Below are 24,784 nucleotides of genomic sequence, written 5' to 3' on the forward strand. Positions count from 1 at the left end.
TTCAGTAGGTAGCAAGCATGTTATGCTAGCTGTTGATCGTTTTTGCCTTTCCTCTAGTTTCTCTCACAACTGCTGTATTCATCTTCACAAGTCAGAACTGCTAATATCAGGACTGATGAAAAACATTTAAATTTAGCATTGATCCCTACTGAAAACTGTTTTTTTTAATGAGAAAATACACATTTAGTGAAAGATTAGAGTTGTTGAATTTTTAAATCTTCTGTAAAGCTATTGAATCATCAGTTCTGCTTGTATTCTGATATGTGGTTCGAATACCAGTCACAATATGGTGAACCAGAATGATTTCTTCAGTAGTTTTCTGCATCAAACTGAACTACGCCTGCTGAAGTCAATTTTCTAAATTTTTGTCAGAAGAAAACTAAACTCTCTTCTTCCCATCCTCCTTTCTTTGGGGTTCAGTAGATGGATCTGTAGTTCAGTAAGAGTTCCAGTCTTCTCTAAAAGACTTTGGCATAGTATTTTTAGCTTTAAGATAAAAGTATGTGACTAAAGTTCTTGGAAGTAGCTGTAGCTGTCAGTTTTACTGTGGGCCATATAACTAACATTGTTTACTGCTTCCAGTGACACTAATTTTTTTCAGGGAAAGCAGGTTTATTTACAGTGCCTAACATAGTGTAAATTTTAGAAAAGTATATATATTTTTATAATGATATTTTACTATATGTAGTCTGCCTGAAGGATTTAATACTTGTATTTCCAAAGTATATGGCTTTCTTAGGAAGCCAAACTTTTAAATCCCTTTAATGTCCTTTTTTCTATTATGCATGTATTAACAAACATTCCACTGGCAAAAGCTGATCAACAGTAAGAATCTTTGTGTCTATTGATTGTCCAGGCATCCTTCTAGCTTTTAACCTGTGAAGCACTTCAGACAGTGCTGTACTTTTCATGTGTACTTCAGTTCAGCTTTCGTAGTTCTTTTTCTGGCCAGTGATTGAGACACAACAGGAAAAGGAAGCTTGTCTAAGGATGGCTGATTTCCTTACAGTAGTGGAGAACAGTCTGCTATTACTCATCTGAAAAACCTGAAAGTAAAATAGCTAGAAGTGTACTGTGATTTTTTTTTTTAGCTTTGATACACAACAAGAAAACAATAGCAGTAGATCACTGAGGGGAGAGCAAGAAGCATTTTTTCTGTAGAGCCTTGAATTTGAGGTCTGTATTACTTGTTGAATTTAGTCCATTAGGAGCAGCCAAAAAATTGCTGCTATTACTGCTACTTTGCAAGCAGCAAAACAGTGTCCAGCAACCTTTGCATTAAACTCTGGTGCTTGAAACTTTACATCATCTCATCAACCAACTTACTCTGTTAAGGTTATGTGTAATAATCTGATGTATGTAAAATTGGAGAAGGATGCTTTCTATTTGTAACTTTTTATTCGTAAAACATTGCATTGAAAATTGCATCTAGGGGGTATGTTTCCCTTTGCCACTTTTTGACACAGAAAGCTCCTAATGCTGGGAAATAATTTCAGCAGTTGGTGAAAATCATCATGATGTCAAAGATATCTGTGGAGTTCAAGCACTGAAATTAGCTGTTGACAAGAGCCAGTGTCATGGATCAGGATTCCAGTGTCTGCAAATCTTGCCTTGGGTTGCCTGAAGACATATGAATACTTGGTTTCTTTTTGAAGTACTGTTTGTGTGCAAAACAGAATTTAAATGAAGTGTTGTCTTTCCACAGCTTGTTCTTACTGGTTTTGGCCATATTAACACCAGCTTTGTATCAATGCTCCAGTTATTTGGAACTGAATTCAAGAGAGCAAGTTCAGCCTATTTGAGGATCTTTAAATTCATGGAGTGATTTGTTTTCACTGTGGATAAACTTCCCTGTGCTTATTCAGTATCGCTTTTAAAACCCTGGGGCTCTAGTCTGGTTTACCCCTAGACATTTTGAAGTGCACCCCCGTTGGTGGTACACATGACTAGTGTAATTTCAGACTTGGAATGAGAATACTTTCTTACCACTTTCTACATAGTTATGTTTAGCACCTTTTCTGTGGACTTGCAATGACTTCATGGCTAAAAATTTAGGTTATGGTTTAAAAAAGTCTTGTCAGCAAAAGCAGTTGGGCGTGAGCCTGCCTCTAAAGCCTTGAAGGAGAAGCAGCAATTCAATGATCTCACAAAGAGGTTTGATAAATTGTTGATGTTGAGATTTCAGTGGTTGTGTTTGGAACAACTCCACAAACACTACAATAGAAACAAGGTTTTTAATGAAGGTGTCAAATATGAGATCAGACCTGAATAACTAGACTGAGAGAAGGAAACTTTTCAGTGTGATCACTTTTATTTCTCAGAAATGAGCACAATTTATTTCTGTGAGGCAATGTATTTATTTGTTAGTATGTTTGACAGTGCAACTGCCCTTTTGTTTCTATTCATATAACCTGCATTTGGACACAGTTTCCCTGTATGTGAAGAGGATGATAAATACAAGCACTGAAAGAAGTGCAGTGACCAAAGGAGCTTCGTTCGCCTCCTGAAAACCTGAATACTTCTTCTGCAGGGGTCTTTAGTTTTGGTGACCCTCATACAGTGCCATGTGGATAGACTTGTACCTCCAGTCCATTGAGGTTGATGTGGCAATTGGCTTATACATAGAATTGCCTTGGTTTTTGTCTCCCCATTCCATCCTTTCCTCTTCCTTCCCCTTGCTGCCTGTTGGGGTATCATGCAGCTTGAATGTTGTTTAGCCAGTGGAAGGGGGGAGGTTCTGTCTCTTCTTCTGAGATAGCTTTTCTGAGTGACTTTCAGTATTTTTTTTTCTCAAAGCTTAAATTTGATTAAATAAAATTTAATGTTTTGTACTCCTGGAGTTTGATTTCTAAGATTTGTTGCTTCTAGTCACTAATATTTTCCTCTCTAAGGTTTAGACTAGCTACTGAGACTGCAATTTGTGGATAACTACAGAAATGGTAAAGGTCCGCTGGTGTTTGTGTGTATATTTTGCTGAAAGTAATTCTTGATTTTTTTTTTTAGTCTGGGCTGTTGAATAATAGATGACACTGGTGCTTTTCTCTCTGTTGTTAATGGAAAGCCATGAACAAGTGAAGAGCTGCAGAATGGTGTAGAGAAATTATTAAATCTCTGGACACCCAAAAAGTTAACTGCTGTTTGCACTTTGATTGCCATTATCCACAGTTCTCTCTCTTGTAATTTGCACAGTCTATGGTTTGTCATGTCTAAGCAATGTTCCTGAAACTATCTTAAGAGTGCAGAAGGGAAGTAACTTCCAGATTTGAAGATGAGGCTTGCAGAAATAGGTTTGCGTCTGCTGCTTTGACCGTTTTAACATTTCTTTAATGCATTAAAACCTGATTTTAGTTTTAATAAGGTCAGGGAAACATTTAACCAAGAGATAATGGCTATATTAGAATTATGCAATATCTGGAATTAGATATTCTAGAATGTTAAGGCTGGATCATTTCTGGTAAGAATGACTTAACTAGAATGTGGCTATTTGATGTGTATATATAGAACTTGTAATAGATCCTGATATATCTCATACTAATGCCTGGCTTAGGCACAACCCCAGATCTTATTCTGAAGTTGAGATTGTCTGAAGCGATTTCTCATTTTGACATTGGAAATGTGAAGGATGTCTGTATCACTGTGTGCTTTAAGCTAAAGGAAACTGCATGTGTTTCAGCCCTTGTTTTTCTTTTCTCCTACTATGTGGTCAAAACCTGCTTGTGTGTTACTCACCAAGTGACTTGTCTGGGGTGGCTTTATGAAATTCCCTTCCTCAAGAGTACTCCTGAAAGTGATATTTGGTGCATATTTTTGCAAGTGGGAAAGCTTTGGCAGGAACGAATCTGTAATGTTTGTTCGCAGACATAAGCCAGTTATACCCAAATTGTTTGAGAACAGGAGGCCTTGTTGACTTTTAAATATTCCCTGCTTTATAAAAATTTTTTAAAGGTCAGTACTTTTCTATTATTTTCCTCAGTAACTTTTACTGCTGGCTAAAAAAAGTCACTGTTCTGTAGCTCTTCAGTATCTATTACTACAGGGTTTTGAATTTGATCTCCTAGGTCTTGGCAATGTGACTCTGCAAAATACTTGCAACTGCTTCAAAAAGTTCCTGTAAGAACAAGTTGTGCAATAGATCCTATTCTTACTGGTTTTATCAATTGACCATTTTTAAATAAGAAAGGTTTCTGTAGAAATGTTCAGAGACGTTTGTTTTACTACAATTTTTCATGATCTAAAGTTAAACCCAGGTTCTCTTACTGGAGATAATGAAATGCCAGCTGCCTCCAAATCTTCACACATGCCCACTTTTAATTTCTAACTAGCTTTAATTTGTATCTTGTCCAAGCACTATATGGACATTCCTGCAGTTTCTTGTAAACTTTGCTTCTACGGAGTCTCATTCCAGGTTACAATAGCTGCAACTCTGAAATTAGGACAAGATTGTGACCTCAGAGACTTAGGAATATAGCTTGTGACACTAGCAGGTAAAAACTCAGATGAGCTTTAAAATTGGAAATTGAAGGGAGTGTTGGTTTAAACGTACAGTTTTGTGGTGGTTTTAAATGTTCAGTTAACGCTGGGCTTACAGGTTGATTCACAATGTGCAGAGGTTGAATTGGTGCCAATTAGCCCTTTGCATTGTTTAAGCTACAGCTCTCATTTAATCTAAAACCCCATTGTTTCAGGTTGCATGATATAAGCTTGAGATTTTTTTGTAATGATTTAAGTCCAATTGATATGAGAAAAAGTTGCAAGTGATACCCTGATTTGACAAAACCAAGCAGTTTAAAAATGTATTTTGGAAGTGGTAATTGCCTGGTGCTTCTCATGTGATGTTTTCTAAGACAACTTGCTTGGCAGGCCTTATTCCTACTGCTGTATGTTAGTAGCTCAGTGAAGAGCAGCAGTGATGCAAGTATCTGTAGGCCAAATAGATGAGTGAATGAGGGGTTTTTTTTGTATGTACAGCTTCAAAAGCAGGAGCTGTACCTGGGATTTAGTAGTGTTGGTTATGCGGCAGCATGACAAATGCAAGATAGGGTTGGCAAAGCTTGGCGTTTTATTGCATTTGCCTCAGCAGCAGTGCAGGGTTGCTATGGGGAAGAAGGGAGGCTAGTGGGGTGTCTCTCCTCTCAAAACCTGTAATGTTGTGACAGCTTCCTTCACCACATTTGCGTTGCTGTGACTGCAGAGTTGTTCAAGGGTTTCTTTAATCTTGTCCTCTTCTATTTCTTGTCTCAAATCACCTGAATGGGAGATGAAATGCTGAGTTTTAGTGATGTGCCATGGCATAGTGGCTCCCAACAATTGTAAGATAAAAGTTTGGAGTACTTGCTGTAAATAAGCTGCTTTAAATAAATTTCGCTCAATAGATACCCTTTCAGCCATTGAAAGTATTGAACAGGTTAAGATTTTTTTTCTCCTGTTTGACTTCCAAGAACTGATTGAACAGAAGAAAAGCACTTTGTTGAAAATGTAATACGGGACAAGTTCCAGCTTTTTTTTGCCTTTTTGTTAGCCTTTCATATTAGTAAGACTCAACTCTTAATATTACAGTTAGTCTATAAAGTGCTAAGTATATACACCTCTGGAAAAAAGTCTTACAGATGACATCTGTTGTGTCAATACTCTGTAGTAGCACTGAAGGATGCAAATGCTTATCCCTATTCCAATATCTATGTGGCTACAGGGGAAAAATAGAGTATACTGCAAAATCCAGCTTGTCTGTCAATATAGGGTGGCTCCAGGATTTGAAAGGTGCAGCTCCCCTTGTGGCAGATCCTTGCCTGAGCACAATCGTTATTTTCAATTTACATGATCTATGTATTAAGATGTGAGAAACTGGCATGAGATCTTTGGACTCCTGGTTTCAAGATGGTTGTTTTCAGTTAGTGCCACACATGCAGGATGAGTCTGATCTTGCTTGAAGTGTTTTAAGTCTTCCCTAACCATGGAATGAGAGAAACTGAAATCATATCCGTCATATGTTTTACTAAAAGTTGCTGTGCAAAGGCAGCATTGCTAAAATTGCTATTTTATCTCAGTTTCTGGTTTGCTTACAGCATAGGCAGAACACATGTATGCCTGCCTGTGGAAGATGATACAGACTCTATTTCTTCGAATGCAAAAATGCTGTGGTATGTACAGGACCTGGGACTGCCAGACATTTGTGCATGGTGAATTTGGACAAAGATGCCTTTATTCCAAGGCTCTAATTTTGCTATTTCAGGACTTAATTATAGCACTGACTCACTGGAATAAAGCCTTTCTTTTTTATTCAACTGATGGTTTAATCAATTTTTCATAAAGAAAGAAGCTACTTGACTGGGATTTTTGGTGATCAATAAAGAATGAACCTCTTTCATATCCTTTACTACTCACTGACTGCAACATTGCAAGCAGCACATTTCAGTAACAGAAAACACTTGTATTTTCATCAAATATCCATCCTTTCATCACAGACAACTTAAAATGAAGTTACCTGAATTAAGAAGACTGCACAAAAGACCCATTGAATTATATTTCACCTCAGGACTTGTATTATCATCTTGTAGAAGTTTGTGTAAGCTTTGAACTAGCTGTGATTCCTTAAAAGATTCTTCAAGAGTTTCTGAAAAATAAGTAAACAAATACCTGAGCTGTTACCTGAAAAGAAGCTAGAAAGTGAACACCCTTGCTTTTTAAAAATAAAATTCCTGGCTGGCTTCATTTCAAATTGGCTATACAGGGATGTCTTGGGCATCTGTTTTCTGTACTGGAGAATTTCTGTATTATTTTCTGTACAGTGTTTCTTCACTGGCCTCATTCTGGAAGACAGAACCTGTATGCTGTAGATCGTATAAAATAACCTCATGATAGATTAAAATTTGCAACTATCAGTGCTAGAAATGTTGATTCACATTAATTGCCCAATTGAGTTGGAGAGCCTTAATGGTGGACCACGCAATAAAATGGGCTGTTTACTGTCTTGTTGCTATAGGGAATTCCAAATTTCAAGTTGACTATTTCTTTTCAATTTATCTTTTGATGTATGTAGATTTCTGTGGTCACTGTCTTTATTGTAATAAATTGAGACCCATTTTCAAATGTAATCAGTCACACAGGAAAAATCTGAAAAAAAAAAAATCTCTTTGAAAATTAGCTGAGTAAAAGTAGTTAGAACTTTTATAGTTTTCTCATTTGTTTCATTTGCAGCTTCTACAAGGCCTTTTTGTCTATGCTTCTGCTTTATTCTCTCCTGCATTCAAATGTCTATCTTCTGAAGATTATTTCCTCCATTTATAGTCTTCATTGACCATTCAAGTCCATAATTTGTTCTTAATTTTGTCTTCATTTAGATTTTCTCATCTTTTTCTCTGGTCTTCATCACCTTTACTTTTGTTCTGGTTTTCTGTGTGGGTTTCTAGCATCATACCATGTTACTCAACAGATTGTGCCTGTCCATACAACCTGATCATTTGACTCTCCCCTAAACAAAAATCTTCAGGCAATTCCTGAAGCCTATTGCTTTTTTGATATTCTGGATGGCTGGCCTCCTTTATTTCATGCTGAAGAGCTAAATCTAGTCCAGAAACATGCTTTTTCTTACATTTTGTGTAGAATTAACAGCATAAAAATGTTTCTTAATAATTGAGGATCTTGCACAGATAAATACTTTTAGGAGAAAAATACCTAAATCGATTGCAGATGCTATTGCCAAGGCATTCAGAGCCTCATTCTGCATGGCAGCATGTTCGCTTGTTGTCATGGAAACCAGATGCTTCACTCCTTGTGCCTCCTGGATGGCCTTGACCACTTCCTGTTAAAGGAAAGGTAAAGTATCACAGGTGGAAATCTGACTTAGAATAAAGTAGAATGAAGAGAGAAGAGAGATTGCACTCTTCAGCCTCTGAATAAATGGAAATTATTTGCCTGCTGCAATGCGAACTGTTGATATTTGAAGACTAGAGAACATTTCTTTTGGCACTGATCATACATGTCTGCTTAGTGCTGGTCTAATTTACTTGGAATATCAATACTTACAATTATGTGTATGCATAGTTATAAGATAAAAATAGATACATTTGTCTCAAGAATTTTAGTTTAACCTTATTCAGTTTTTCATTTCAAGCCTTCAAACTAGCAAAGATTAGTTTTACTTTATTGAAGCCTGTGCAGATAGTATCTACTTTTTTATCTACTTTTTTTTATCACTACCTCAAGGTAAAGCATGGTTGGGATGCCTGTATATAATAGCATGATTTACAAGAAACAGAAGCCTGTTCTAATATGCCAGCAGATCACAGATCACGCCAGATTCATCCATCGCTAGGTAGGTAAGTGGGCTCTTTGGAGCTCCTGGAGGACTGATGTTCGGGACAGGTCTGGGTTATCTTTGCCATTTTAATTTGAAATTTGAAACTAATATGGAAACAGAAGAGCTTTACCTACGTACCATTTGTCAAGCCTTAAGCAGGGTAAAAGTTGACAAGTGACAGTAAGTAACCATGTCGCTGTTTCTGTGCAGCATCTGTGGCTATGGAGAGCACTGCTTTTCTGCTCGCCTCCCCCTTATTCGTATTGAGGCAGACTGGAGGGGTTTTTACGGTGAATTTTCATGTTTTTAATGATAAAGTTGTATGTGCTGTTTAACACTTAACCCCTAGCTATATTGACAAGCTTTAAAAATACTTTTTTAAAGCTAAAGTAGAAACATCAGACCAATAACTCTCGTACTTGGGATCTGTTGTGACGCATGATCGATGCTAGCAGCCGATTTGCTTCTCCACGAACGCCGGTGTGGTCATTAGCATTGCACCACTGCACAAGTCTGTTGAGCAGCATGGGGTCTTGGCCCAAGATTTCAGCCGCATCAGCTGAAGAGAAAAGCATCATTAGGAGACATTCAAAATTGGACTTCTCAGTCTTTCTGTCACAGAAATGTGAATGGAGAAGTAGCCAGGACTACAGGCCTGAGCTCAGTATCCTTTAAGAGCTGTAACTAAAGCATTAGGCTTTTAAGGTATCTTGGAAATCTTTACCTGAGGAATGCCAGTTGTGTTAGGGCAACTCTTGGAGGTAAAGAACAAAGCAAGCTGTTCGATAGACCTATCCTTTTTAAGAGGCTGCTGAAAATGAGCAGCTTCATATCTTTGAAAGCAAATATTCTGTTGCTATACTGAAATCTTCATGAGGACTGTCCCTTTCCCATTTGGTTTCTTGCACTTGCCCTTTGAGCCCTGCACAAATGTAATAATGGGCTCTTCAGAGTCTGTTCTTGCTGTTTCAGTGCTCTCAGTAATGGTGATAATTACTGTTGGTAGCATTTGGGAAGCCAAGTCAGTACAGAATTGCAGTATGTCTGTAACTGCATGTTTCAAGTCTTAAGAATGTGTGTTGAACTGTGTATTAGGCATCATCAAAACTTCCCCCAGAGTTTGGAGGAGCCTTTTAATTTGCCTTTCCTGTGTTTCAGGAACCCTATCTCAGGACTTGCTAGAAGTATTAATCTGTGTGGTTGACATTTGGAAAAAACCTCACTAGATAACTTTGCCTAAGAAGTGGAACTCTAATGATATGCTGTGGTGTAAGGCTTGTTGCCACTAAGGGAGACTACTCCCAAAGCTCTTAGAAGTTCAGCAGCAAAAGGAACTTTACTCATGCTTTCTCAATATTGCATCAGTCTAACACATGGTTCCACGAGTCTTATTGCAGTTTAATAATGCATCTTTAAAGTGCTGTGGATCAAAAGTGACTAACTGGTGGAAAGTGATTTCCTAAGCAAAGGAAAAATGCAGATATAATGGTGCTGAGGACTGTAAAATACTCTATTTTAACCAAATATGTTAAGCAGGGGTTCAGCCCTGAGAACATCCTGGTAAATACTGCTTCAGTAATTTCAGTTAGTTGATTCTGTTCAATACTTAGACTTTGAAATTCTACATCTTGGTTCAACTGGAATTTTCTTCTAAGTGAAGGGTACCAGGAGAAAGATAAGAAAGTAGTGATGTGCACAACTTAAGCTGCCTTTTTGTAGGAACTGAGTGCTCACCCATTTGGCTTTGAGCACAAAAGAGCTGTTTTGTAAACTGCCAAACCGCTGTTCCCATGTGCTCCAGCTGATCATGAACTGAGGATATAAATGCACAGCACTTCCAACTGGGCATCAGATGTAGCAACTGAGAGGCAAGAGTAGTCACAGGACAGATGCTCACTTTTGGTGTAGAGTTGTTCTATTTTCAAAAATATACTGTGGTTATAAGACGTAATTCAAATTTAGGAGTCTCATGTAGTGGTAATTAAGGGTTTTTCTTGTTGACTTCATTTTGGTCATCTTGAGTCCTGTCCCATGCCCGCTCCCCACCCCTCGATGCTGGAGGACCAGAGCAGATGAGCATGAAATGTGCATTGTGTGCTCTGAAGAAGGAAAGATGTGGTAAAGGCCTTCATGGGAAGTGTACATTCCCTAAGAAGGGCTATAGAGGGTATGTGGGCTTTTTCCAATCTTTCTGCTTTTATGGTCTTTTAAAATAGTTCCAGGCCTGAAAGAAGGTAACCAGGGAGATCCCTGCTCCTTTGGAAGCAAATTCAGAAAGGGAAAAATGTGGGGAAAAGTCTGCATGGTTTTAAGATACTGGGAAGTTTGTCTCTTGGAGCTTTGCTGAAGGAAGAATCAACATCAACATTGGGAACGGAAGGGATAGGTTTAACTGATAGGGGCATCACCCTGCTCCTGTTTCTTTACCTGTCCCTTTCTGTGTGTTGCGTTTGTTTTGAGATATTCTGGAAAGGGTCAAATAGAGTGTGTACCAGAAGGTCAGTGTCAACGAACCACATGATTACTCTAGATATTTTGCAGAAACTGTAAGTCAACCTATACTCTTTTTATTTTGGGGTGGGAGATGAGGAAGGATGGACACTTCCTTTTTATTTGTCCAGTACAACAAGGACAATCCACAGATCAAAATCCCACAGGGAATCTGGGAGCTCTAACCTAGTTGAATGTGTTTGTTTTGAGATAAGAGTTACTTGTTGCACAACCACCTGCATATTATCTCCTGTAACAGAAAGGCTTTTGTTTCTAGGTCAGATGTTACATGTCAGTCTGACGAGATCATGGTAATCCAGTTTAGTACAGAAAGCTGAAAGAGGTAAGAGGGTGGTGGATGGAACCAGTCTAAGAGATTTGTTCAAAGGAGGCGTCTTGACCCAGTTTGACAGGGACTTCGTGATGTCTGCCAGCAATAGAGCTCTTTCAGGTAAAACCCAATTAGTTATTCTTAACAGGATCAGGAGGACCTTTTAACTTACAAAACGCCAAATTTGAATAAATTGTGTGTATGACTGAACTTTTCAGTTGAGCTGAAAGTCCTTTGGCTGTTGAAGTGCACAAATTCTTCTGCTCCTCTGAAGCAAAACAGTGGAAATACCAGGAATTAATGTTAACATCTCTTTAGTGTAATGAAGCTGGCAGATCTGACTGCAGTTTTCTATAGTTAGAAAGAAACCTACCTCTTCTAGTCTGTAGGCCTCAGCATGCCCAGTGATTGTCAGAGTAATGAATTTATACTAGATAATGCAATTAATTAATTTAGTGTGGACTTCTTAATAGATGTGTATTCATAAGAGTTTCAGGCTGAGTTAATTAAGGGCAATGTTAGCTCCTGGGTAAACGGAATAGAAAGTAATTAAAGGTGGGAGAATTGTGTGCTCATAGGCAAGAATGGGTAAACATTGAATAATCTTCTACATCTTTTTTTCTACGCTACACTTTATCTGTATTGTTTCAGATTCAGAAGTTGTACCATTTTGTGCCAAATTCCAACTTCATACTAGGGCTGGTAAATAGCATTGAGTTAAAAAAAAAAGATAATTTAGTGTTTCATAATTTAGATGTGTTATAATGATGTCTCAATTTTAAAGCTAAATGGTCTCCCTTGTCACAATTCAGATATAACTTTGGAGAAATGACCTTTTAATGACTTCCTTCAAAGCCTGAGAGGAAGAAGAGGCTAAGTTTCTGTATATCTTGCAATGTCCATTTCCTACCATGGTGAAATAGAAGTGAAAGCAGCTTTTTACTGGACTGGAATCAGTGCAAATTAATGAGTGCTAGATCTAAATTTTATATCGTGCATATTCATTTGAAAAAGGATGCAAGTAGCTGCCATATCAAAGTGGTGTAAATGAGTGCTGCATGGAATGTAGGAGAGAGGTTATAACTAATGAATTTGTGATTGTAATTGTTCTGTACCAGCTATCAGTTCCCATAGCAAAATGGTCGTAACTTTTCTGATTCTGTTTTTGACCTGTTTCTTGTTATTCCTGCACGTCAAGGTGGTCTGTACTGATTAATGTTCTAGAGTAAGTGCTCTAGTGATATGAAAGAATTAGAACACTTACTAAAAAAACCAAACCCCACAACACTTGGTTTTGTGTTATGCTCAGGTAAGAAGCTAGATAAGTCTAAGTATAAATTAAAACATTGTAGTAGATCTTAAAGTAATTCTGACATTGTGTATGTTTCTCAAAATGCAACTATATGCAGAGTGAGTATTGTTGCCTTTGCATACCCACCTCTGTAAAACTGAATGAAGTGCAAGTAGATAATCCGGTATTTCAACATGGAAAGTAAATTCAACATTTGAGCCACACCAGCGAGATAAACCTAGCAACATGTGTATAGAGAGACTGTGTGACTGGTAGAAACTCATTTCTCCTGCCTCTCTCCACCCCAGCTCCCTTTGATCCTTTTATATTCTCCTATATTCTTCCGTTCTTCTATTGATTTGCTTCCCTGTGGTTTGGCACTGTAAATCTTTATCCTGACATCTTTTCTATCATACTCATGCCTGGTGGAAAACATCTTCCTTTTAGGCCTTTGCCATTTCTCACTGACTACTGCAGATTCTTCCATTTGGTTTTTCTCATCTACCTCTGAGGCTGACTGGGTCAGTATGGAAGGCTCGCAGCCTCCGGCAATCATCTCTGTTGGAACCTCTCCAGATTGAGTGGAATTAGATTAGCAGGGCACTTAGCCTGTAGTCTCTTTGCACATCCGTTGTCTTGCAGGGGGAAGAGAGGAGGGGGATGTATAGTTGACATTAGTAAACATTAGCAATTCCCTACCTTGACCATCTGCTAACATCCGTAGTGTTCCAAGAAGTTTAAACTGCACAGGAGGCATCTCTGACCTTAGAAGTGCCTGAATCCGCTCTGCCACACCTTCCTCCAGCATTTGAACCTTGTTAACAACTAGAAAATGGAAAAAAAAATGTTGATGTGAAGCTCAGTAACTACACAAGCATCTGAAAACACAGATACGACATAACTTGTTCTGAATTTTATGCTCTGTTATGCTCTTAGCAAAAGGTCCAACTTGTTAGAGTGCTCAGGAATGAAGTCAGGACTGCCCAAATGTTTAGGCTTTTCTTTTGAGCTAAAACTTCCTAGGAATTGCTGTTACGATATTTTAGTTACTTTTGATCTCAGCCCTGCTGGGAATGAGGTACATAAAAGAGGATAAACACAGCATTGTTGTTTCTCTTCCTTTTTCTAGTTGTAATAGATTATCCATCAACTTGCCCACGCAATGAGCAAGCCTTTCCTGTGCTTAACTGAACTGGGTGACAGAAGTGATTTACATAGCCGTATTTCTTGAGATGAATTTTCTTTTTTGTATTCGAGCTCACTGATCCCTTGTTATTCATGCCTTTGTTTCTGTGCTTTCCTCTCCTAATTCTTGCATCTTTGCTCCAGTCATTAGTACGGTAATCCCTGGTAATAATCAGAAGCTTTCTGGAAAGAGTCCTAATGCTGCTTGACTGTGCTATCAAAAGCTGCTTCCTCCAGAGCAATTTTCTTCCCATCCTCTGTGTGTCTTTTTTTTGAGGGGTGGGGGAATGACAGAACAGTGAAATTAAGGAGATAACTGTTCTATCCCTTCTTCCTTTTATTGGGCAAATTGAGAAGCAGACACTTAAGTAACTTGCTCTTAATGTCCTTGTTTTTCAGTGGCACAGACTGACTCCATTCACTAGAGCATAATGACTTTTGCAATTTTTTTTATAAGCACCTGTTTTCTTTTAAGATCACTACTTGAATTGAAGACTTCCCCTGTGCCCATTTGCAAGTGTTGGCTTATATTGAATTTACTTTTATTTTATTATTTATTTGGATTCGCACTCAGTTTTTTGGTTTTTTCCCAGGTAGCAGATTATATTGTTGAAAGTGATAGTTTGTGTATTTCTGGAAGTAATGTATTATTGCGAGGTAATGTCTTACAGCTTCCATATTCTGATATTTTTATGAATTGATGAGGAAAAGCACAGTGTAGGAATAGCATTTTAAGTGCTATGCATTGTGTACACACTTGGAAAGATCTAAAATGGTTTGTAATAGACTTGAACAGAACAGATACCCAAAATACCAAAATAGACTCTGTATTGATACATTGATATTTTATAATTCAGAGTTGAGCCTTTTAAAGTACACCTGATGCTATGTGTAGCAGGTGGTATGGGGGTGAAGTCGTAAGTTGCACCTATATTTTTCTGGAGTTTTAGATTTCATAATCTTTGCAAGATCAGCTGCGTTCATTGCTTTGTTAAGGAACTCCCAAGAAATGCTGGGCTTGGCATTGCAAAAAGTGGGCCTTGGTATTTGTTGAGGAACGGGTTCTGTTGTGAGTTAGAATGTGATCATCTCTGCTTGTCAAGGGAAACTACATGAAAACTGCTATCTTTCAAATAAGATTAATTGGTATCTTTGCTGCTTGTAATCATTAAATCCTATTGTGCATATTGCAGGAGTGAAATCTGAGAACTAAGCATGGCACACCCCTAGGCTTATAGAAAAAATCCACCTTTTTATTCTAATAAAGATAGTTACATTTTGCCTACTAAATTACGCTCCTAATTTCCACTGGATGGGTCTCTGATTTTTCATGATTCTATGATTATCTTCTAACAGCTCTGTGTTAGGTTGTAACTGATGAAAGGTAGCTGGCATGCATGGTCGAAATACTGCATACTCTTGTTAGCACTAAAAAGCAATTTGCACAGGCCTCTGCTGATGTGAATGGTGGTAGAAAATCTCTTCACAGAGAAATAAAATATACATAGAAGCAGTTGAGGGGCTTTCGGTGTGAAATATGTTTATTAAAATACTGAATAGATAGACATGGTTGGCTCTTATGGTCCAGAGTGTGTGAGAATATTATAAGCCAAACTAAATAAATTACTTCTGAGCATACCAAAAATAAGTTGAAAGAAATAGGTGAAGTTCTGAAGAGAGCTATCTGCAAGAAGAAATGAGGGTGTATCAGGCTTTAAAAGGAAGTAGTGGAGTCAAAGTAGCAACTAGTATATTCTGGGGCTCTCACTTGTTCAAAGCAATGTTTATGTATAAAACTGTTAAACCAAGCACGCTGGCTAGCTTACATGATAAAATCGGCAGACAACCTCAAGTTCTTTTATTTTCAGAAAATAGTGTTGGTGTCATGCTCTTCTCTGGAGCACTGTAGAGCAGTGTAAGGACTGCATTGCAGGGTGCTGTACTGTTAAGTCTCTAGCAAAATACTTTTGGCCTGAATTACACTTTCACATGGAAGCAGTAAATGTGAGATGAGAAGCAGCACAATTTTCTGATGTGTAGTGACAAAAGATCGCAAGAATAGAGTCATAGACTCCTGGAATGGTTTGGGTTGGGAAGGGACCTTTAAAGGTCATCTAGTCCCACCCCCCTGCAATGAGCAGGGACATCTTCAACTAGATCAGGTTGCTCAGAGCCCCGTCCAACCTGACCTTGAATGTTTCCAGGGATGGGGCATCTACCACCTCTCTGGGCAACCTCTTCCAGTAAAAAAGGAAGAAAAGGAAGAAAACCTCTTCCTCGTTGTAAAAAAAAAAAAATTTCTTCCATATATCAAAGACTTCTTCCTTGTATCTAGTCTAAATCTACCCTCTTTTAAAACCATTACCCCTTGTCCTATCGCAACAGGCCCTACTAAAAAGTCTGTCCCCGTCTTTCTTATAAGCTCCTTTTAAGTATTGTAGTATTTAAGTGTATTACAAAGACTGAATTTGCAATGAATATTGGCTTTATAGAAGCTACTATCTCTGATGTGATAGCTCCTGTGATACGCCATACTCTCTATTTTAAGCTATAAACCCTACTCTGCATTTTTGTCTTGAACTGCTGTATGCTGTTAATATGAAACCATTGCAGCAGCTGGCAATGAGATCACACTTTATTATATTTAGACCCTTTATATAGATGAGAAGTCCTGATGAATTATTCAAATATATATGTCTCTGCAGGGGGGAAAAAAGGTCAATTGTCCCTCAAAATACAAGGGACTGGAATTGGTGACTTGGACAGAGCTGCACAGATCTCCACTAAATGACCCATCTTTACAAAGAATCACAGTAAGTCAATTGTCTTCAGGTGACTCTGTACCTGGTATAGCAAGGTTTCGAAGTGCACTGAGTGCAGCATGTTGAACAGAGACATCCCCACTCTCTACATGTTTCTCCAAAAGATCCAGAAGCTGATGTACGACTCCCAGTTGTACCATTCGTACACAGTTACCATCTGAAGAAAGAGGCAAAACCAAGGAGGTGAGAGAGATAAGAAACACCATGACAGAAATTAATCATGCAAATTGAGAATTCAGGGAGTCTTTGCCTTGACTGTTTTCATGTCTTGATAAGATTGAGACCGTAGCTTTTGCATTGTTTTTTACAACCTTCAACTCTAGAGATAAGTGGGTATTAGCCACCTGTGAATTGATGCTGAGATACCCTTTAGTAAAGCTTAGCTTGAGAGAGCTTTCTAGGGACAGTCACTGTCAAATTCAAAACCATATGTTCTCCAGTCAATTTCTTCCTCAATATTGCTTTATTTTCCACTATATATGTGGTGGAATACTGGTGGCGTTTTCTATTTCTCCACAGCATAGCTTTAATACTCCAATTTTACTATTCTACTGGTTTAAGAGACTATTGTGAGACCAGGGATCTCATCCAGCAATGGTGAGTCTGATTACTAGTTTTGTACTGCTGTTACTCCTTGTATTCAATCAAATAATTTGTCATTAACTAATCATCGAAAGAATCAGGCCTAGGTTTTTCTTACCTGTTTTGAGAAACCCACTTTCTGAAATGAGAATTCTAATTGAGTTGCACTCATACGAAGCTAGGAAAATAAGAGTTGACCTAGAGAGTTCTGATCTGTTTAATGCTGGTGAAAGAGCAGATTTGTACATTCCAAAGAAGTACCCTTTTGCCCAGTACATGCTCTGCAATATTTTGTCAATGCATGTCTGTATGTCTCCCTCTGTCTTTGAGAACTTGCTCTGCAGAGGTGACAGCTGGTTTGTTATCAAAAGCTACTTAGCTCACCTTGATAGGAAATGAGAAAGTCTTCTCCTAAAGAGCAAAAGGAAACCCTGCATATTATGGTCTGCATCCTTCCTGAAGGAAGTATTTTGAAGATGCCATTTTGCAAATCTGTTTCTGTATTTTATTTTATGCAGTTTATTATACCTCAAGAGAAGCATATTCCTGACACCAGTCAATATTTCCTTATTGCTGTGCTGTTACCGTGTGAATGCTGTTTGTTAAAAAGTGGCAAAACAGTGTGAACACTGTATAAGAAGACCGCATCTTCACCTGGGGTAAACAATTATCCGTGGAACTATACAGACTTCATACAAATACAGAATCTGGGCAAAAGTAGCTTTAGGTGCTTCTCATGGTACTAACTGCATGCCTAAGATGTACAGACTTCTAATTTTTGTGTATAGCACTTAAAAATGGCTCTAGTAATTTTAACACCTTTGCTAGTTTGAATGTTATTTCCACCCCGAAGTAGTAGAAACTCCTCCATGTTGTCTTTTGAACCAATGCCTACTATTCCTTTACAGTCTTAGCATTTCCGTTAGTAGCATATTTTTTCCCTTGTATAACTACTACATATGTTAAATAAGAATTTGTCAAATGCTTATAAAATATAAGTGATATTTTCATAAGAGAACTGCCAGTCTGTGAAATAGTTTGAATTCTACTCATGCAAAAATCTTTTGATATCAATTTATGCATACATTCTCTAAAGCTGATGGGTTTTGCTTGTGGTTCTTCAAATATTCTCTTGCCTGGTCCTAATCTTTGGAGATCAGAGTATATGAGGAAAATTGGCCAGTCCTCTTTAGGAGTAGATTCTCTAGGAACAGACCATCTCTTTTGGTCTGACAAAATTCTGCAGGCAAGATACTTTGATCTTCATATAGACTAACCTTAATTGAACTCAATTTCTCTCCTGCCCCTACTTTTCAAACAAAAGAATGGCAGAATGTTTTTTTTCTCTTGTAGCAAAGTGCGAACAGGCAGAACCATTAGTGGTTGCCTTGCTTTGATTGTCACAGAGCTCCAAATTGGTTCTCTCTCCTATGGATTTTTGCTTGGATAGCAGCAGAACCTTCAATTTAATGGCTCATAGTTAAAGCCTGATAGGAACTGCCACTTTCATAGCTGCAAAAGCTGTCTGTCATCTTTTCACTGCCTCAGAAGTCATTTGATGCTGAGATCAGATTTCCATAGGATTTTTTTCTTAGATTAAAGGCTGTGCATACATCAGTGGCACATACTGAAAGGGATTATTCACTTTTTCCACATGAAACATCTAATGGGGTTGTGGGGGAGATGGAGGGAGGAGAGTTAGTGACAAAGTAAGACATTCAGCTGAATAAATTGAAGATAGCCAGTTTAAAGGCACCGAGGGCATTTCTGTGGCCTTTGTAGAACCATGATGCACAATGGCTGATTCAGAGCAAGATACGAGAAAAGGAAGAAAAGGAGTCTAGAAGGGATGTGGGGGGGAGGTAGAGAGATGTGTGTATGATAGCTTGCTTTAAAAAAAAAAACAAAACAGACTTGAGACTGACTAGCTAAATATTCAGACAGATGTGAGGGAATCTTTTATGATAATTAAGCACATATTAATGCAGAAAGTTGAGCAATGTTGAAAAAGCTCCTTTTTGTTAATTGAGTTTGAACCCAGTACAGTGAGAAAGGACAGAAAACATAGTGGGGTATCTTCTGCTGACTGATTCAGCACAGCATGCTTTGCAGGAGTCTGTAAGAGTCTCTGTCTTTCTCTCTGCATAGTATTAAGGCTCATTGCTTTCTGTAATAGGAAAGTGTGAAAGATAAAATGGCTTATCTTGAGATTTATTTCCCCCCCCCCAATGTATCCAAGTAACCTTCCCTTCCTAAAAGTGACTTAAAACCTAGAACATCAATAACTGGGTTTTTTTAATATATTTCTAACAAATGTATTTGCTGTGAAACATTTCCAGAGTCTCCGCTCCAATAATGTGTGATTTAGGCCAAAAAAAAAAAGTGCGAAAGCTTGCATACCTGACCACCCCATTTTTCACAATCATGTTCCTCAAACTACTTCAATATCATTAACATCTATAACTTAAAGGTATGCAAGTCTCCAGTCTGCAGAAAAACAAGAATGTTACTGTTTCAGAGCCAGGGAGCAATGAAATCTAGTAGTGTTGCTTTTCTTTCTACTCACAAACAGTGGCTTTCCATCTTTGAAGGGTAGAGAATAACCAACCTTAAAATTTTTTGTAAAATTAGCAATAGCTGTTGATCCTGTCTCTGTGGCTGCATGTGTTTGGATGTGGTGCAAGTACCAACATTCTGGGAGATGATGCCACATCCCTTAGCAAAAAAACTTCTGCATGTACTTATCTGTGGCATGATAAATAGAGAGAACATCTCATGTCTGTTTATAATTAGCCCCGAAGTGAATTGTTCTGTCTGTCTTTGGGAAGATTTGAATCAATGATGACTTAGGTTGTTGTTATAGTTAATAATTTAAGACCTTTAAACTGTTGGTTGCTTTGGGATTGGGGGTGGTGGAACGCAGTATAAGTGTCCAGTTCTTGATGTTTTCTTCTTTAATCTGCACTGTCCAAAACACAACATAGCAGGGCCACCTAAACTAAGTTGCTATTAGGTCTTTAGCCTTTTTGTGTTGTTCCTGAAATCAGCTTAAAGACTTAGTGAAAAATCTAGGTCAGCAATGTGTGTAGTCTGTTCCTAATAGATAGATGCAGAACTTGTAATCCAAGAAAGTTCTTAATTTCATTTGTTAATCCAAATGTTTGAAGTATGTACACAGATTTGGAATAGTGAATGAGGAAACATGAGTAGTTCAATACGATGTGAACTTAATTTGATTATTAGCTTTAAATTTAAAACTGGCTCTTAGGCTATAGAAGCAGAGTGTGAACTGACAACAACAGGTACAGCTACAATGGCCTGAAGTTCTTGTGCTTGCGTTTGTGTTCTGCGCAAGAACAGTCACAGTGGTATTAATGACTTGAGGCAACATATGTATATGCTTGAAGGGAAGCATGGCAATGTGAGCACTAGGCTCCTATAAAAAGTGAAAAAGTGTGGTGTCTGAGAAGAATTCCCCTGAGGATTTTGAAACAGGTTGCAGATGTTACCCTGTTAAAGAAATGAAAGCAACAGAGCAGATGGCGACTCCTCTGCTAAGGGGACTTTTTAATGTTGTTTCTTTATGTATCTGGACTGTCAGTATTCCCTCTTTTACCTCCAAGAAGCAGAGAGACAATGAGATCTGATGCAGCCTTCACAATGCACGTATCTTCAGCTTGTGAACTACCTTGGAGCCGCAGCAGGATCTCAGACAGCACCTCTTGCACGCCTGCCTCCACCAACTGCACTTTCAGAGCATCTGTAGAGATCACAGTAAAAGCACACTAAAAGCTTCTTAGGTCTTTGAAGTGTTTCAAACTAGGAAGCTAAATCCTTGAACTTTAGCTAGTCTCTTTTCAGGTGCAGTCACTTTTGGTTTTGTTTATAACAGATGTTCTGGTGCTAGGATGACACCAAGGCAGAATGAGCAAAGCTTCTGCACTGATCTTTGACATTTCTTGTATTGCCAGTCATGAGTTTTCATTTCTTTAAAATCCAGATCAGGTATCTAGATATTTTTAGTGGATACTTGTCAGTGCTTGTTACACCACTGCTTAGACTAGACATCTTCTACTATATTTGGTTGACATTTTTTTATAAAAAAAACAATCTGTCCAGTCTGCTTTCCTGTTACACACCATGGAGAATATGAGTTTGAATCTGTTATCTTATGGATCCACCAAAATAGAGTGGAATGCTACTCTCTCCCTCCTTTCTTTGTTGCCTCACCTACTAAGCTTCAAAGTCTTGCTCATGCTGGGATTTCATTATGTTCTTGTGGCTTATTTCCACTGAAGGGATAGCTGGTTCCATTAGTAGGATCCCATGACAAACTCAGAACCCGGAGCTTAAGCTAAGTACTAGTACGCTGTCTCCCCTCATTCCCCCAAGCTGAAAGGAGCCTTACCATTTTCTGCAAGTGCTTGCAGGACCTCAAAGACAATTTCTAACCTCTCATGGTTCTCTGCTCTTCTCAGTTGTTTCACCAGCTGTTCAGCAACTTTTGTCTTGCTTAGAGCTTCCTTGGCTGTCTCTGTGTATATAATAAAGTCAGGATTTTGAATGGTTCTTTGATCTGATTAAATGTTAAAAGCATAGCTCCCTGTTTTTGAATGCTTTTTCTGTTTTTATAGATGCTTCTGTCCCTTTGGACAGCACTGAGACAGCAAAACTCTACTCCATCCCTTCTCCCCCCCGCTTCTTTCTTTAACACTATTTTTGTGTAATTCCTGTAGCTATGACCTTACAATAGCTGCCAAATTAATCCTGGCTTAATTCCACTGACTCTTATAAATCCATCTGTAGTATGATTATTTAATATATCAAATTGGCACATGCCAGTTTGCTGTAGTAGTATATTTTCTGCCTAGATTGGATGCTTCTAGTCTTGCTGGGGTCCTAAACATCTACAAGATGTATGTTAACAGAGATCAAATTTTTTTATAGTTTGCAGCTGTCTGACATAGAACACATTTGAAAGGAATATGGTATTAAGTAATAAAGAGATCTATAAAGGACAGACCTCACTAGAGGGTGATGTGACAGTGTGATACCATGCCCCCTTCCCTGTCTCTCCCCCTAAATGCAGGAAAGAGTAGATCAAATTGTAGTCAGACCATATACAAAGTGTGGTAATGCTTTTCTGCTTGATCTTTTTCTTCCATCAGTACTTACAACTTGTCTAATGTAGGGCAGATGTATTTTAAATCAGTGGAGATTACTTTGGTTTGAAAACTGCATAAATGAAAAGGGAAGCTGTTTCATTAAGGTATATACACTTAATTATTAAATAGAAATAAATTTTTAATAAATGAGTATTTAATGTACCATATCTGAAGTAGCTGAAACTGTCAATTTACCACATGAAGTTATGCCCTCTATACTTTTTTGAGTCAAAAGCTATCTATTAAATGTTAATTGTTTTAAAATAGTACAAGCAATTGCTGGTACTCCAGGAAAGAGTAGTTACTTCTCCAATACAGATACTGTGGCCAGTCCCTGATTAGGTGTCAGTAGTGTTTAAAAAACAAAACCCAAAACAAACAAACAAACAAAACCAAAAAACCCACCCCCTCAAATAACCCACAAACCTGTGGGTTTTCTACATGTACATGGAAAGGCAGTGACAGTGTGAAGATGATGTTTTGCTCCAAGATACAAAAACATTTACTTACCAAGGTCTGCAAGATTGCATAAGGCCAATAGATCAACATGGACAAGCGGTTCACTCTCTGCATAATCGGTTAATATTCGGACTAGTGATGTGATTACTCCTACCTTCACCAGCTCTTCCTGAAGATCCCCTGATAATAGTAGGCATAGAAGTTAAAGGTCATTAAATAGGGACCAATTAAATCAATAAAAAGGGTCAACTGAGATGCTTTGCAGCAAGATAATCTGGTTCTTTCTCACACTGTTAAAATTTGTATAGCTTTTGTGCTGTGGGTTCAGGCTAATGTGTGTGTTTGGGAAATGCAGGTTCAGGACAGAGTTTTGCTAAACCTCCTGGTTCTACTTTGACTTGAGGAATTAAGCCACTGTAAAAATATATGAGGGCAGTTGCATGAGCATCTCTGCTACTAGTGCAGCTTCTAAAGTGAGTTCTGATGGAACTGGTATGTATGTATCTGAAAATTGAGTGAGGAACTGACAGTTGGCTTATTTCTCTCAGGGAATGGGAATCTCAGGCCTTATTATCCTATGGCTTCTTTTGTTCTTAAGTGCGGGGAGATGGAAGGGACTGGAAACCCAAGATAAAGCATAGTCTAGTGACGACTGCTTTCAGGGATCAATAGTGTTCTGACTCATATAGCAAATGTCCATATACCTACTTTTTGCATGTTAAAATAATGATTCTTTTTTGTTTCTTAAAAAAAAAAAAATGCTTTTTAGAACAAGACACTTTACCAATACCTGGGCTATTATAAGATACCACTGAAAAACAGACTGCTTTAAAGTTCATCTAGGGAGATCATTCTCTTCCAGTTTTTTGAATGTTAGCTGCTCAGCATGTAGGGAGCCTTGGAGTGCTTGAATTCAAGGTATCTTTGGAATTTTTATAGGCTGAACCTTTTATATGTTCTCAAGCAGGTGTAAATTCATGTGACTTAAAGGAAGTCAACAAAGTACAGTAAGTAAAAATTAATTTGGTCCTGGTTCTAGTATACTAACTACAGTTGTCTCCATCTGCATGCAGAATTGCTGAGGAAAACACTGATAACCATTTTCTTTCTTTTTTTAGTTTGTCTTGTAATGAATGAAAGCTTAATATCTAAAATGATTTTGAGAATGCCAAGTAGTATGAAATATAAGTGATGGTTGCTTAACAGTAAAATGACACTGCTTTTGCAGCAGTGTCTTGCTGAGAGCTAGACTGCAACTTGAATGACAGCATGTATGACAGACACCGGAAAGTAGCTGGGTGCTATTGTAGCATATACGATTGTAATTCAATCAGGGAATCACTGAAGTGAATTTTTCTATGATGTATTTATTTCTGTGTTAGTAATATAAATTATTAAAGTACGTATCTTATAGTCACAGTCATCTTGTCAAATCTACGCTGGGCCTGTGTTCTGACAGAAGTGAAGCAGATTTGCAATATGGCCATATGCTGTAGGTAATGCTGGTGTACAGTAGTTGCATGAGCCTTGCATGTAATTGTACGGGGAGGGCTTTTTTAAACTATTATGTGGCATTCCTTGGCAAATACATCTAATTTGCAGGGGGCTCGTAGAATCTATACCAGGTACCTATTGTGCTTGGATTTCATAGGAACAGTGCAGGGAGGCAAACCCATAGCTTTCTAGATAAAGCTACACAGGTCCACACTGGAAAGGTAAGAGAAGGTAAGTTGAAGGCAGAGGGAAATAGATAGAAGATACTAGGTGAAAAGTTCCATATTATCTCCAGCATGCGATAAATATTTTTGGTCAGTCTGGGAATTAAAGGTAAAAGAAAAATCTTAAACTGTTGGGACAAGTAAATGAAAAGGGTTTAATTTGTGAGACCAGCAGGCAAGCTAGTGTACTGGCTTTATGGAAAAATCTGGAGCACAAAGATCTATATGCAAGGAATGGTCCTCAGAGAAGACCATTCCTTGCATAGATATCTTGATATTTTTTATTTTTTAGAGTACATTTTCTCTGACACATTTTTTAAATAAGTGCTTTGCTTTATAGATGCTGTTACTACTTTGCAAGAAGACAAAGCCATGCAGTATTTGGGCCCAAGGCAGTTCTACAAAATTAAGATATGTACGAGGCTCTGCTACTCTTGTAGTTGCA

The 24,784-nt window shown here is 38.1% G+C and overlaps 1 protein-coding gene across 1 annotated transcript in view; it reads right to left on the bottom strand.

Moving 5' to 3' along the window:
• Positions 1 to 5,042: 5,042 nt before the first annotated feature.
• The window catches only part of LOC104078416 (rap1 GTPase-GDP dissociation stimulator 1-like), a 54,756-nt gene continuing 35,014 nt past the window's right edge, over positions 5,043 to 24,784 (bottom strand). Inside the window, exons 6-14 of the mRNA XM_009580060.1 lie at positions 22,673 to 22,801; positions 21,406 to 21,531; positions 20,614 to 20,757; positions 16,438 to 16,572; positions 13,108 to 13,233; positions 8,716 to 8,855; positions 7,672 to 7,798; positions 6,482 to 6,610; positions 5,043 to 5,246 (exon numbers count right to left, since the gene is read on the bottom strand). Coding sequence (XP_009578355.1) covers positions 5,113 to 5,246; positions 6,482 to 6,610; positions 7,672 to 7,798; positions 8,716 to 8,855; positions 13,108 to 13,233; positions 16,438 to 16,572; positions 20,614 to 20,757; positions 21,406 to 21,531; positions 22,673 to 22,801 — 1,190 coding nt within the window. The 3' untranslated portion in view covers positions 5,043 to 5,112. The remainder of the gene's footprint in view (positions 5,247 to 6,481; positions 6,611 to 7,671; positions 7,799 to 8,715; positions 8,856 to 13,107; positions 13,234 to 16,437; positions 16,573 to 20,613; positions 20,758 to 21,405; positions 21,532 to 22,672; positions 22,802 to 24,784) is intronic.

This window comes from Fulmarus glacialis, unplaced genomic scaffold (genome assembly GCF_000690835.1).
Source record: "Fulmarus glacialis isolate BGI_N327 unplaced genomic scaffold, ASM69083v1 scaffold31370, whole genome shotgun sequence".
Taxonomy (NCBI): domain Eukaryota; kingdom Metazoa; phylum Chordata; class Aves; order Procellariiformes; family Procellariidae; genus Fulmarus; species Fulmarus glacialis.